Raw genomic sequence first — 12,114 nt, forward strand, 5'->3', positions numbered from 1 at the left:
TTTGCTGGTAGTAATTGTAGGTTATATCTTTAGTGAACATCTTGGATTCAATTTGCGAAATTCTCAGTTATTCTTGAATTAATATAAATCTTGCAACTCAAGATAATTTGTTTTTTTTTTTACAAAGACTTATTCTTCAAGTTGATACAATGAATGAATTAAAGAGTTTTTCAATTTTCCTTCTTTTGAAAATGATTTGTAAATAAGCTGAATGTGTTTTTCTTCCTCTATATTTGTGGTTGGATTGCTCCAAGTCCACTCACTATTTTTAAATTCAATAAAAAATGGTGTTTGATTATTATTATTTTAAAAATAAAAAAATAAAAAACAACAAAAACAGAGAAAATGTATGTACATATAATTTATGTTTTGGATTTTATATATTTCCTTTTATTTTTTAGTTAAATATATTTTTATTTTTTTTACTAAACAAGCACAACATACATGTAAATATAAATTCAAAATATCTTTACTCTAATAAAAAAAATTTAATTTAGTAACAATTGTTATTATAAGCCTACAAATTTTCGCTTTGGAAGGCATGCTTTTAAATAGAATATGAATTTCAGAAGGTATTTCTTTAGTAATTAATAAACTTCTATACTTTTCTCTTAGATGCACCAACAATTTTGATTATTAATAGCTTTGTTAATAGCTTTATATTTACAACTATATAAACACACAAATTGTCGTTTGTAACTGGTTTGAGACAAAAATAATAAAATTTAATTCTACATTCCTAATTATGCTCTGCAAATTACAAACAATAAACATTAATAAAATTATATGCCAAAATTATTTTTCTTTGTTATTTCAAATTGGCCCAACTTTCTCTTAAGAATCAAATTTTGAGAAATAGTGATAGTACAAATGGGAATCGGTGTGGTGGATTTTGTCCAAGAGGGTATGTGAGTGGTGCGGATGAAGTGCAAGAATTGCTGCCAGAAATGAGGAAAGAAGAGGAGAAAGAGGAGCACTTTAGGAGGAGGAGGCTACATGCTAACCCTGGAATAGGGTCAAGGAAGCATAGGGTCTTAAGGAGAAGGCAAGTGAAGATTGAGGCGGAAGCATGGGAACTGGCAACGAAAGAATATAAGGAGCTTTTGAAGGATATGTGTGAGCATAAGTTGGCTCCTAATTTGCCATATATGAAGAGTTTGTTCCTTGGTTGGTTTGAGCCTTTTAGAGACGCAATTGCGAAAGAGCAGGAGTTGATTAGAACGGGAAAGAGTAGGCAGGGTTATGCTCCGTATTTTGATCTGTTGCCAGCTGACAAAATGTCTGTTATTGCAATGCATCAACTCGCAGCAATGGTAATGACAGGTGGGGAACATGGATGTGCAAGAGTTGTGACTGCTGCTTGTATGATTGGTGATGCAATTGAGCAGGAGGTAAGTAATTTTTAATGTTTTATATTTAATTGCGGTTTGATTTCTAGACAGAGGATATAAAAATATTGAAAGATAAGGGAAAACCTAAAGTTTCTTAAATTTACTTTTAGACAACCTTCATCTGAGGTGATGAACTAGGAAGAAAGATGAAAGTTACTATGTACAATTATGAGATAAAAATCAGCTATGGAGCTAGTAGTGCCTGGAAAATTAGATTTTGAAGTTACGTTCCGTAAAGTTTTGTCGAATGTTGAATGGGGGTTTTCTGGATTTCTTTTTTTATATATCTATAGTTTTTACTTTCAGTCCAAGTTCTTCTGCTGTTCATGGTTCCAGGGAGGACACTAATGTAGGTACGAAAAACAATGTAGTGTAAGATCCTTTAGATAGTAAATTTTTACAATTTTTTCAATAAGTGTTAAACTTTTCATATCACGGGCCTTATTAGGCTGAATATTCTACTACGCCTTTCTTTTTTGAGCTACAATTTCTTCAAAGCATGGGCATGGTGGACTCATAAGAGTGACATTCAACTTTCCTTTGTCAGAGCTCATCTCATGTTTCGACATTGTTTCACTATGGATTTATACTTTTGCATTTCCCTGTTGGGGACAGCAATTATATTTATCATTTCAATTATGTGTGTTCTTCTTTGTGCCTTTGTTTTGTAAGTTGTTTAAGTTTTTCTCTTAGTTTAGATGTTAAAGGCATGCGTGACACTTTGCTCTACTGTCTCTTCTGACTATGGGAGCTGCTTCCTCTTTTCTTTTCCTTTTTTTCTTTTAAAAAAAGAACTATACAATGAAGAGATATTTAGGTGTACCATTCTTAATCCATTTTTTGGAACTCCTAACTCTTCAGTCTTGTTCTCTTTCTTTGAACTGAGGACTGAATCTGTAACAGTTTCTGTGATGAAACAGATTAGAATACACAATATCTTGGAGAAAACAAGGAAGAAAAAGGAAAATGCTAATGATAGCAAGAATGGTGTAGAAGGTGAATCCCCTGCTGTCATGAAGGAACAAGAAAACCTAAGAAAAAAGGTTGCTGATTTGATTAAAAAACAAAAGCTGCCAGCTGTGAGGAAGATTGTGAAGGGGAAGGATGATTCAAAACCATGGAATGCAGATGCTAGGGCTAAGGTTTGTGTGCTTGTAATCATTGATAAATGCTAATTTTCTTGAACAAATGTATCGTGTACGAATTTGATTTCTGTCCTTGCGCTTTGCAGGTTGGAAGCCGTCTAATTGAATTGCTGTTACAAACAGCTTATATACAGCCTCCCTGTGATCAGTTAGCTGATAGTCCATCTGAACCTCGACCTGCATTTGTACATGCATTCAGAACCGTGTCATATGAAAATAAGTATGGAGTCATTCTTTAATTGACTCATGAGCTCAATTTATCTTTTCTTCCTTGTAATTGCTCCTAGCTGATGCACAATGGCCTTTTCTTAAACAGGAAGTGCGCGAAAAAATATGGTGTTATACAATGTGACCCACTAGTCCTCAAAGGCCTAGAGAAAACTGTGAGTAACCCTGTCATATTTTGTTCTTCTAGTGATATCTAGTTGTCATATTTTATCATCCTTTATGACATGAACTTGTGTCGGGGTGCCATATACTTTCAAAGCTGATAGATTAGTTTCTAGATTTTAGAGCTGAAACATATCAGATTTGGAGGTAATTTCCATGGTGCCTCTAAAGTTGCAGATGTTTGTCTTTCATTCTTTTTTCTTGCACAAGAAGTCATAAAAATGTTGTTTCTCCAAACAGGCTAGGCACATGGTGATTCCTTATATGCCAATGTTGGTGCCACCACTTAGATGGAGGGAGAGGGTATGTTAACTTGTTTTATATTTACATTTTTTCCACGATTGTCTTGTTTTAATTTTATATTTTTTAGTTGGATATATTCCAAGTTTGGAAATATTAACATAGTGTTTTGGTTACTTCTGCTTGATGCCTGGAGCTGTTTTCAATTTTCATGGTTGGATATATTTTGGTTATATGAAGAGTTTGTTCCTTGGTTGGTTTGAGCCTTTTACAGACGTAATTGCGAAAGAGCAGGAGTTGATTAGAACGGGGAAGAGTAGGCAGGGTTATCCTCCGTATTTTGATGTCTTGCAAGCTGACACGATGTCTGTTATTGCAATGCATCAACTCGCAGTAATGGTAATGACAGGTGGGGAACATGGATGTGCAAGAGTTGTGACTGCTGCTTGTATGATTGGTGATGCAATTGAGCAGGAGGTAAGTAATTTTTAATGTTTTATATTTACTTGCGGTTTGATTTGTAGACAGAGGATAATGAGTGCCCATATAAAAGTATTGAAAGATAAGGGAAAACCTAAAGTTTCTTAAATTTACTTTTAGACAACCTTCATCTGAGGTGATGAACTAGGAAGAAAGATGAAAGTTACTATGTACAATTATGAGATAAAAATCAGCTATGGAGCTAGTAGTGCCTGGAAAATTAGATTTTGAAGTTACGTTCCGTAAAGTTTTGTCGAATGTTGAATGGGGGTTTTCTGGATTTCTTTTTTATATATCTATAGTTTTTACTTTCAGTCCAAGTTCTTCTGATGTTCATGGTTCCAGGGAGGACACTAATGTAGGTACGAAAAACAATGTAGTGTAAGATCCTTTAGACAGTAAGTTTTTTTACAATTTTTTCATTAAGTGTTAAACTTTTCATATCACGGGCTTTATTAGGCTGAATATTCTACTACGCCTTTCTTTTTTGAGCTACAATTTCTTCAAAGCATGGGCATGGTGGACTCATAAGAGTGACATTCAACTTTCCTTTGTCAGAGCTCATCTCATGTTTCGACATTGTTTCACTATGGATTTATACTTTTGCATTTCCCTGTTGGGGACAACAATTATCTTTATCATTTCAATTATGTGTGTTCTTGTTTGTGCCTTTGTTTTGTAAGTTGTTTAAGTTTTTCTCTTAGTTTAGATGTTAAAGGCATGCGTGACACTTTTCTCTACTGTCTCTTCTGACTATGGGAGCTGCTTCCTCTTTTCTTTTCCTTTTTTTCTTTTAAAAAAAGAACTATACAATGAAGAGATATTTAGGTGTACCATTCTTAATCCATTTTTTGGAACTCCTAACTCTTCAGTCTTGTTCTCTTTCTTTGAACTGAGGACTGAATCTGTAACAGTTTCTGTGATGAAACAGATTAGAATACACAATATCTTGGAGAAAACAAGGAAGAAAAAGGAAAATGCTAATGATAGCAAGAATGGTGTAGAAGGTGAATCCCCTGCTGTCATGAAGGAACAAGAAAACCTAAGAAAAAAGGTTACTGATTTGATTAAAAAACAAAAGCTGCCAGCTGTGAGGAAGATTGTGAAGGGGAAGGATGATTCAAAACCATGGAATGCAGATGCTACAGCCTCCCTGTGATCAGTTAGCTGATAGTCCATCTGAACCTCGACCTGCATTTGTACATACATTCAGAACCGTGTCATATGAAAATAAGTATGGAGTCATTCTTTAATTGACTCGATGAGCTCAATTTATCTTTTCTTCCTTGTAATTGCTCCTAACTGATGCACAATGGCCTTTTCTTAAACAGGAAGTGCGCGAAAAAATATGGTGTTATACAATGTGACCCACTAGTCCTATGTCATGCGGATACATGGTGCTAAACAGCAACGTGAAGCAGTTAAGAGGGCACCTAGGAAGCAGCTACGACCAGTTTTTGAGGTCTGTACACATTAGATGCATTGCATGGTTACTGATGCGTATTTTATTGTTTGAACTAAATCATCTTTTGGTACTAACATGTGATGTTCTTTGAACACAATCTTATACTGATAATTGTGTATACCTTCACATGCTATCACATGTGTAGATTTTACCAGCGTAGCTTCTGGTTTAACAAGGATTCTCTTTTGTTTGAATTAATTTTCCAGGCCCTGGATACACTAGGGAATACCAGATGGAGGGTAAATAAGAGGGTACTTAGTGTTGTTGATAGAATATGGAGTAATGGAGGCTGTCTTGCTGATTTGGTAGACCACAGTGATGTGAGTATCTTTTCTAACTTTCCTCAATGTAACTTTTTTTTTTTTCTGAGAAACTCCTTTACCTTTACCTTTGTATTCCAAGAATTGATCATGATGTCTATAGCAACTAAAAAACCTTTCTCATTCAATTTCTTTATTTCAGGTTCCTTTACCTGAGAAGCTAGGAACAGAAGATGAAGCACTACTTAAGAAGTGGAAGTGGAAACTCAGAGGAGTGAAAAAAGAGAACAGGGAAAGACATGCACAGCGTTGTGACATAGAGCTTAAACTTGCTGTAAGACTCATTTTACTTTATTTTAGACAGTACACTTTCAATCTTCTTGATGGCGTTCATGCCATCATTCTTAATTGGCTCCAGGTAGCACAGAAGATGAAAGATGAAGAAGGTTTCTATTATCCACACAATATTGACTTTCGTGGGCGTGCCTACCCCATGCACCCATACTTAAACCATCTTGGATCAGATCTTTGCCGGGAGATTTTGGAGTTCGCAGAGGGATGCCCTCTTGGAAAGTCAGGCTTACGCTGGCTGAAGATACACATTGCAAATCTATTTGCTGGTGGTGTAGACAAGCTATCTTATGAGGGACGGATAGCTTTTACTGAGAATCACCTTGATGATATATTTGATTCTGCAAACAAACCACTTGACGGAAAGCGTTGGTGGTTGCATGCAGAAGATCCATTTCAGTTCTTGGCTGTGTGCATTAACCTAACTGAAGCTTTGAGAAGCTCCTCGCCAGAAACATATATTTCACATATTCATGTTCATCAGGTATATCTTATCAATGTGCATTGTGCTCATATAAACTTTTTATGGACATTTTTTAAGGATTGTAAAGCATCCTACCCAATTGAGCACAGTTTTACTGGAATGTTAGGGAATGGATTGAGAGAGGCAGAGGTGTTAGGATGATGAATGGTAAAAGGAGAGTCAAGATTCTTTGTTATTGTACCTTGTATGCTTTAGGAAAACAAATAAAATGATAAGCTTAAGTGGTTTCTATTGGTTCTATTACATAAAAAACTGTTGGACTATGTGGGACAATCAACTTAAGTACTCTTCCCTGGGCTTATCTTTGTTCTTCTGGCCTATAATTTTTCTCATAACCTGTTCTGCCTTCTGATGTACACCTTCCCTCTTATGGTTTTTTGTAGGATGGTTCCTGCAATGGCCTACAACACTACGCTGCACTTGGAAGAGACAAGGTAACGTCCTTAACTTGAATTGGATGATGTTATGAAGTTTTTCTTTTCTTTATGATTACTGCTGATAAACAAAACCATCTGTTTGTCTGATTTTCGTTTCCTAAGGCACTATGCTGATGCCAATCATTGTTGAATTCAAGTCGTGTTTTTTAGAAGTGGTCTGCAAACTTTTATTTTTTGAACTTCGTTTTTATTTTTTGAAATAAGGAAAGTAATGCATTTGATTATAATTTTGAATCCCTCTGCTTTTGTTAAATCATTGGAATCTTGAACAGTTGGGAGCAGCTGCTGTTAATCTAGTTGCAGGAGAGAAGCCTGCAGATGTCTACTCGGGAATAGCTGCTAGGTAAGAGGTTTCCTCATGATACAGTAGAAAAGATTTGAGCTAAGATGAGCTTTTGTTGAAGCAAACCAATGGAGCTGGTTGTTTTTACTCAGACTGATTTAAAGATTAGGTCGAAGATTTGAAAACGCAGAGATTTTTTGAGAAACTAAAGAACTTGTGCTGAAAATTGTGGAAACTCTTGGTTAGTGGGCTTAATAAAGGGATACTCTTCTTTAAATATGAAGTTCCATTTAATTACATGAGGACAGAATCTGAATTTTTAGATTTATAACCAACTCTTAATAGGATGACCCGCAAATATGATCCTAGGGATATAAACCAAAAATGCTTCCTAATTGGGTCCCAGTTTTTCTGAAACATACCTACCAGCATGTATTGGATCGAATAGAAATCTGCAATTAACATTATCATCCCAAAGACTAAGAGTTTGGAAGCCCTACTCTCACAAAACTAAAAGAAGAATGTATTTCACTGGCCAAGTTTTCTGGCTTTCAAGGAAATCCAGGTATTTGTAATGAAGTAGTAACATCCAATCGAAGGTTAATATTTCTGCTTAAATTAGGAACTTTAATTTGTTTCAATTCAATCAAAGCAAAACTTTAGTCAGCAATGCTCTTATTTCATGGCCTTTGACCAGATAAATATGTTAGCCCTTCATGTGCAGTAGTCAAAGTCCTGTAGTATTCATTGGATATGTTTGATTGGAGCCAAATTTGTAAAGCCTCTACAAGAATTTTTCTTTTTCAATCCTATATTTCTGTAGTGTATTTCTGGATGTGAAGCAAGCAGATATCTGCAAAAGGATGCTGTGATAAACATGCACTTTTGCGATGCAGAGTACTTGATATCATGCGGAGGGATGCACAGAAAGATCCAGATGTTTTTCCTGATGCATTGCGTGCAAAAGAATTAATTAACCAGGTTTTTTGCATGCTTTGATTGTTGATCATAGTGGTCTCCTGTCACTAAGGGATTGCTTAGTTACTATTGGATCAACACTGTTTCATGCTTTTCCTTTTTTTTTTTTTTGGCCCATTCAAAAGATAGGGTGTACCTTGCCATTTTTCAATGTGGTAAACATGCACTTTTGCGATGCAGAGTACTTGATATCATGCGGAGGGATGCACAGAAAGATCCAGATGTTTTTCCTGATGCATTGCGTGCAAAAGAATTAATTAACCAGGTTTTTTGCATGCTTTGATTGTTGATCATAGTGGTCTCCTGTCACTAAGGGATTGCTTAGTTACTATTGGGTCAACACTGTTTCATGCTTTTCCTTTTTTTTTTTTTTTTGGCCCATTCAAAAGATAGGGTGTACCTTGCCATTTTTCAATGTGGATAAGTTCTTTTACTTTCAAACTAATGGTGGTTTGACTCCATCTAGGTGGATAGGAAATTGGTGAAACAGACAGTGATGACATCTGTATATGGTGTAACTTACATTGGTGCTAGAGACCAGATCAAAAGGAGGTTAAAGGAGCGTGGTATCACAGAGGAGTCAGATATCTTTGGTTGTTCTTGCTATGCTGCAAAGGTGTGAAGGGAGCGTCCCAACAGTGATGATTCATAATTCCTTAGCTTTACTCTTTTTCATAAAACATGTCACTGACAATATTTTATATTGTTGCTTGATCAGGTGACCTTAACTGCCTTAGGAGAGATGTTTGAAGCTGCACGAAGTATCATGAACTGGCTTGGGGATTGTGCAAAGGTGAGCCTATCTCAATTTATTTGTTTTTCCTTTATGTTGATTTTCTTTTTTTGGTTATTTTTTTATCTAGTTTCTATACCAACAACTGACATTCTGTTTACATTTTCTCTTTGCATTTTACCTGACCAGATTATCGCATCTGAAAATGAGCCAGTGCGGTGGACAACTCCCCTAGGACTTCCTGTTGTACAACCTTATCGTAAATTAGGGACGCGAAGTGTGAGTTCTATAACATTTGCAGAAGCATAGTAGATCATATAGTACTGACAGGGAAAAAAAAATGATTGGCATTTTGTTACATTCATATCGATAGAGAGGGCATTTTGAGTACTCTTTATCTTCCTTTTGTGCAATTGCTGCAGATCAAAACTTCCCTACAGGTTTTAATACTACAAAAAGAAACTGACAAGGTAACGTTACTTATCTTTGTTGCTCGTTTCTGCTTTGGTAATCAAGATTCCATAATATTTACTTTGACTTCGAGTCTGTGCTAAGATGTTGATAACACATGAAATTGTGAAAAATCTGAAATAACCTGTTTTTTATTGCTGAAATGTTGTTTGAGGATATAGTAATCTTACATTTGGTACATTCTGCTAGCTGTTTCCCAATTTTCTGAACCAATTTTTCTGAACATGATTTCTGGTAGACTTCAGTGGGTGCCTTGGCTTTTTGTCTAGCTAAATTGCCCTGATTTTTTTTCTTTATTTAGTCTGGACTGTGACCAAAATACTAAAACAAAGGGGGAAAAGGTTGTACCTTCTGGCTCTTGGATCTCAAAGTTTGGCAGTTCTTTTACTGTTACAGGTTATGGTCCAACGACAGAGAACAGCTTTCCCACCAAATTTTGTTCATTCCCTTGATAGTTCTCATATGATGATGACTGCAGTTGCCTGCAAAGGGGCAGGCTTAAACTTTGCAGGTTTTTCACTCATTACTGGATTTTGTCTCAATTGCTGTCCTATTCCTAGTTTTGATTTCTCATTACTGCATATCGGCATACCATCACAGGAGTTCACGATTCATATTGGACGCATGCATGTGATGTGGATGAAATGAACAGGATACTGAGGGAAAAGTTTGTTAAACTCTATGAAACACCTATATTGGAGAATGTAAGTATTAGACTGCTATATTGTTCTAAAACTTATAAGGGCAATGGCCCCTTCATTGGCATCATTATATATTTGCAGGAGGCAAAAACCCAATACAATATTTTTGAAGTTTATTTGGCAGAGCGGATAAGAGGAAATTAACTTTTTTTTACTAGCTTTATTCGATTGCGGTTGTTTTGGTTGTGAATAAAAGAACAAAGAAAAGAGATACGTACCATATGTTTAAAGAAACAACACTTGTTGCAGTTAATTAAAGCATTCTTTATAATATGTTCTCATCTGCTGTTTCAACATTATGTTTTGGGATAAAAAAAATGCATATGAATTTCAACTTGAATTAGCATTTAAAAGAATTGTGCCGTGTCAAATCCAAGTCTGAGGGTGTTTTTTTTTAAGCAGAACTCATCATTTATACTGTTGGATTTGTATGCAGTTGTTGGAGAGCTTTGAAAAGTCTTTTCCCACGTTGTCTTTTCCCCCTTTGCCTGACCGGGGAGACTTTGAGCTGAGGGAAGTGTTGGAATCACCTTATTTCTTTAACTGATTCAGTGCAAGGGGTCCTCTCATTGCTACACCAACGTGGCCCCCTTCTTTTATGGGTGTCATTAATTCTTTGTTCCTTGCCAAGCCTGGCTATGGAAACCTGTGATCTAATGAAGAACTTCCTGCTAGAGACTAGCCTCTCTATTGTATATGGTATCTAGAAAGGAGTCGTCAAGCATTGAAGATCTTCATTTGGTCTGTGAGTTTTGACTCAGCTCTGAATGCTGTTGTATAGCAAGCATATTTATTTTGTTCTGGGAATAGGCTTCGCTGGGTTCTTGCATTGAACAAGAATGAATGAAGAGACTTGTGATCATTGAGACCCACCATAGTTCCAATGCATCTTCTTAACCACCAAAGCAACACCCGTTAGCCACCACCACATACAGAAAACAAAACACTAACAACCACCAGATGGCCGCATTTGAGATTCACCATTACAAATCAATCCATACCAGCAATAGCCATACTCTGTTCATTTGTATGAGGATCATAACAACACAGGAAATCAAACTCTGAGAGAGACATGAAAGAGAATGGAATTAAATGAGTCTTCTGCCAAATTTCCATTTTGTAATTATTATATTTTATTTGTATTTTTTTTACTTCTTTCTTCTATCTTAATTAAAAAAATTGTAGTAACAAAATTAAAGTAATTTTTTTAAAAAAATAATGACATCAACAGACAAGTTATCCAACATTAAGTGAGCGTTGTTACCTGCATTATTAACAACTTAACTTGTATGATCCTGTCAAGCATGGTGGTGATAAATAACAAATCTTTTGATTAGTTGAATTTTATTTTTCTACTTTTGTACTTGTTATTCAAAGTTGTCATTAATATTATTTTTATGCCTATAAAATAAATAAATTTAATAGAGAAAAATCCCATCTTTCATTTTATTCTATATATTTTTACTTATCAACTAACTTTGTCATTAATATTTAGCAACTAATCCTTTTTATTATTTATCAAAGTTGCCTAAATTTGTAAAAAGTTGAGATAAGTGTTTGGTTGACCCTTTTACATTTAAAGGTTTAGTATTGCATGTTCATAGGTTTTTTATATATATTATAATCTTGATTAATCTTCATATTTTTTTAAAAAAATAATTTTATTTTTGTATTGTGTTTTTACTTAAAAGATATGTTTGTGATCTACAAGCTAAGCTAGTGTTGCTTGTATTTATGTCATGTAAATTTATAATTATTATGGACTCAATCTTGAGTGATATTTTTAGAATCAATCGTGAGTATAATACTATAGAGTTTGTGACAACTAGATTAGGTATAGTCAAATGTGCCTTGACATTACCCGAGAGAACTGAAAATTGGAGAATGATTGCTATTTTTCAAACCTATATCAAGTGTGTGGATAAAAGTCGCAAAATAACCATTGATAATAAAAGTTGTATTAATGTAGTATTTTCTAATATTGTAACTCGTTTAGATTTTAAAGTTTATTACATATTATAAGTCATATAACATATCATGGATTAACACCATCTTAGTAGCAATCAGAGAAATATGTTTTTTTTCTATCAAATTCTTAGATTATCATTATAAAATTTGGTGTGATATGAATCCAATAGATATACAATATGTCATTTTGAATAGGTCATGGCTATATGATATGGCCATCACTATTTCTAGTAAATTATATTCATGTTCTTTTATTTTTAAGAATAGAAATATCTAACTTATTGGATTACCTCTAAGACCTGATCATAAAAACAAGAAAAAATAGTGTGAAAGAAAA

The 12,114-nt window shown here is 34.8% G+C and overlaps 1 protein-coding gene across 1 annotated transcript; it reads left to right on the plus strand.

Moving 5' to 3' along the window:
- Window positions 1-897: 897 nt before the first annotated feature.
- LOC118053515 (DNA-directed RNA polymerase 2, chloroplastic/mitochondrial-like) lies at window positions 898-10,918 on the plus strand. The gene is made up of 22 exons (XM_073405552.1): window positions 898-1,391; window positions 2,312-2,533; window positions 2,623-2,756; window positions 2,853-2,919; window positions 3,167-3,229; window positions 3,407-3,643; window positions 4,578-4,700; window positions 4,786-4,845; window positions 5,022-5,108; window positions 5,318-5,431; window positions 5,574-5,705; window positions 5,790-6,206; window positions 6,590-6,640; window positions 6,916-6,986; window positions 7,823-7,907; window positions 8,371-8,520; window positions 8,623-8,697; window positions 8,827-8,916; window positions 9,060-9,107; window positions 9,505-9,619; window positions 9,709-9,812; window positions 10,246-10,918. The coding sequence occupies exons 1-22, from the start codon at window positions 948-950 to the stop codon at window positions 10,354-10,356; spliced, it is 3,000 nt and encodes a 999-aa protein (XP_073261653.1). The 5' UTR covers window positions 898-947; the 3' UTR covers window positions 10,357-10,918.
- The last annotated feature ends 1,196 nt before the right edge of the window (window positions 10,919-12,114 follow it).

This window comes from Populus alba, chromosome 17, assembly GCF_005239225.2.
Source record: "Populus alba chromosome 17, ASM523922v2, whole genome shotgun sequence".
Taxonomy (NCBI): Eukaryota; Viridiplantae; Streptophyta; class Magnoliopsida; order Malpighiales; family Salicaceae; genus Populus; species Populus alba.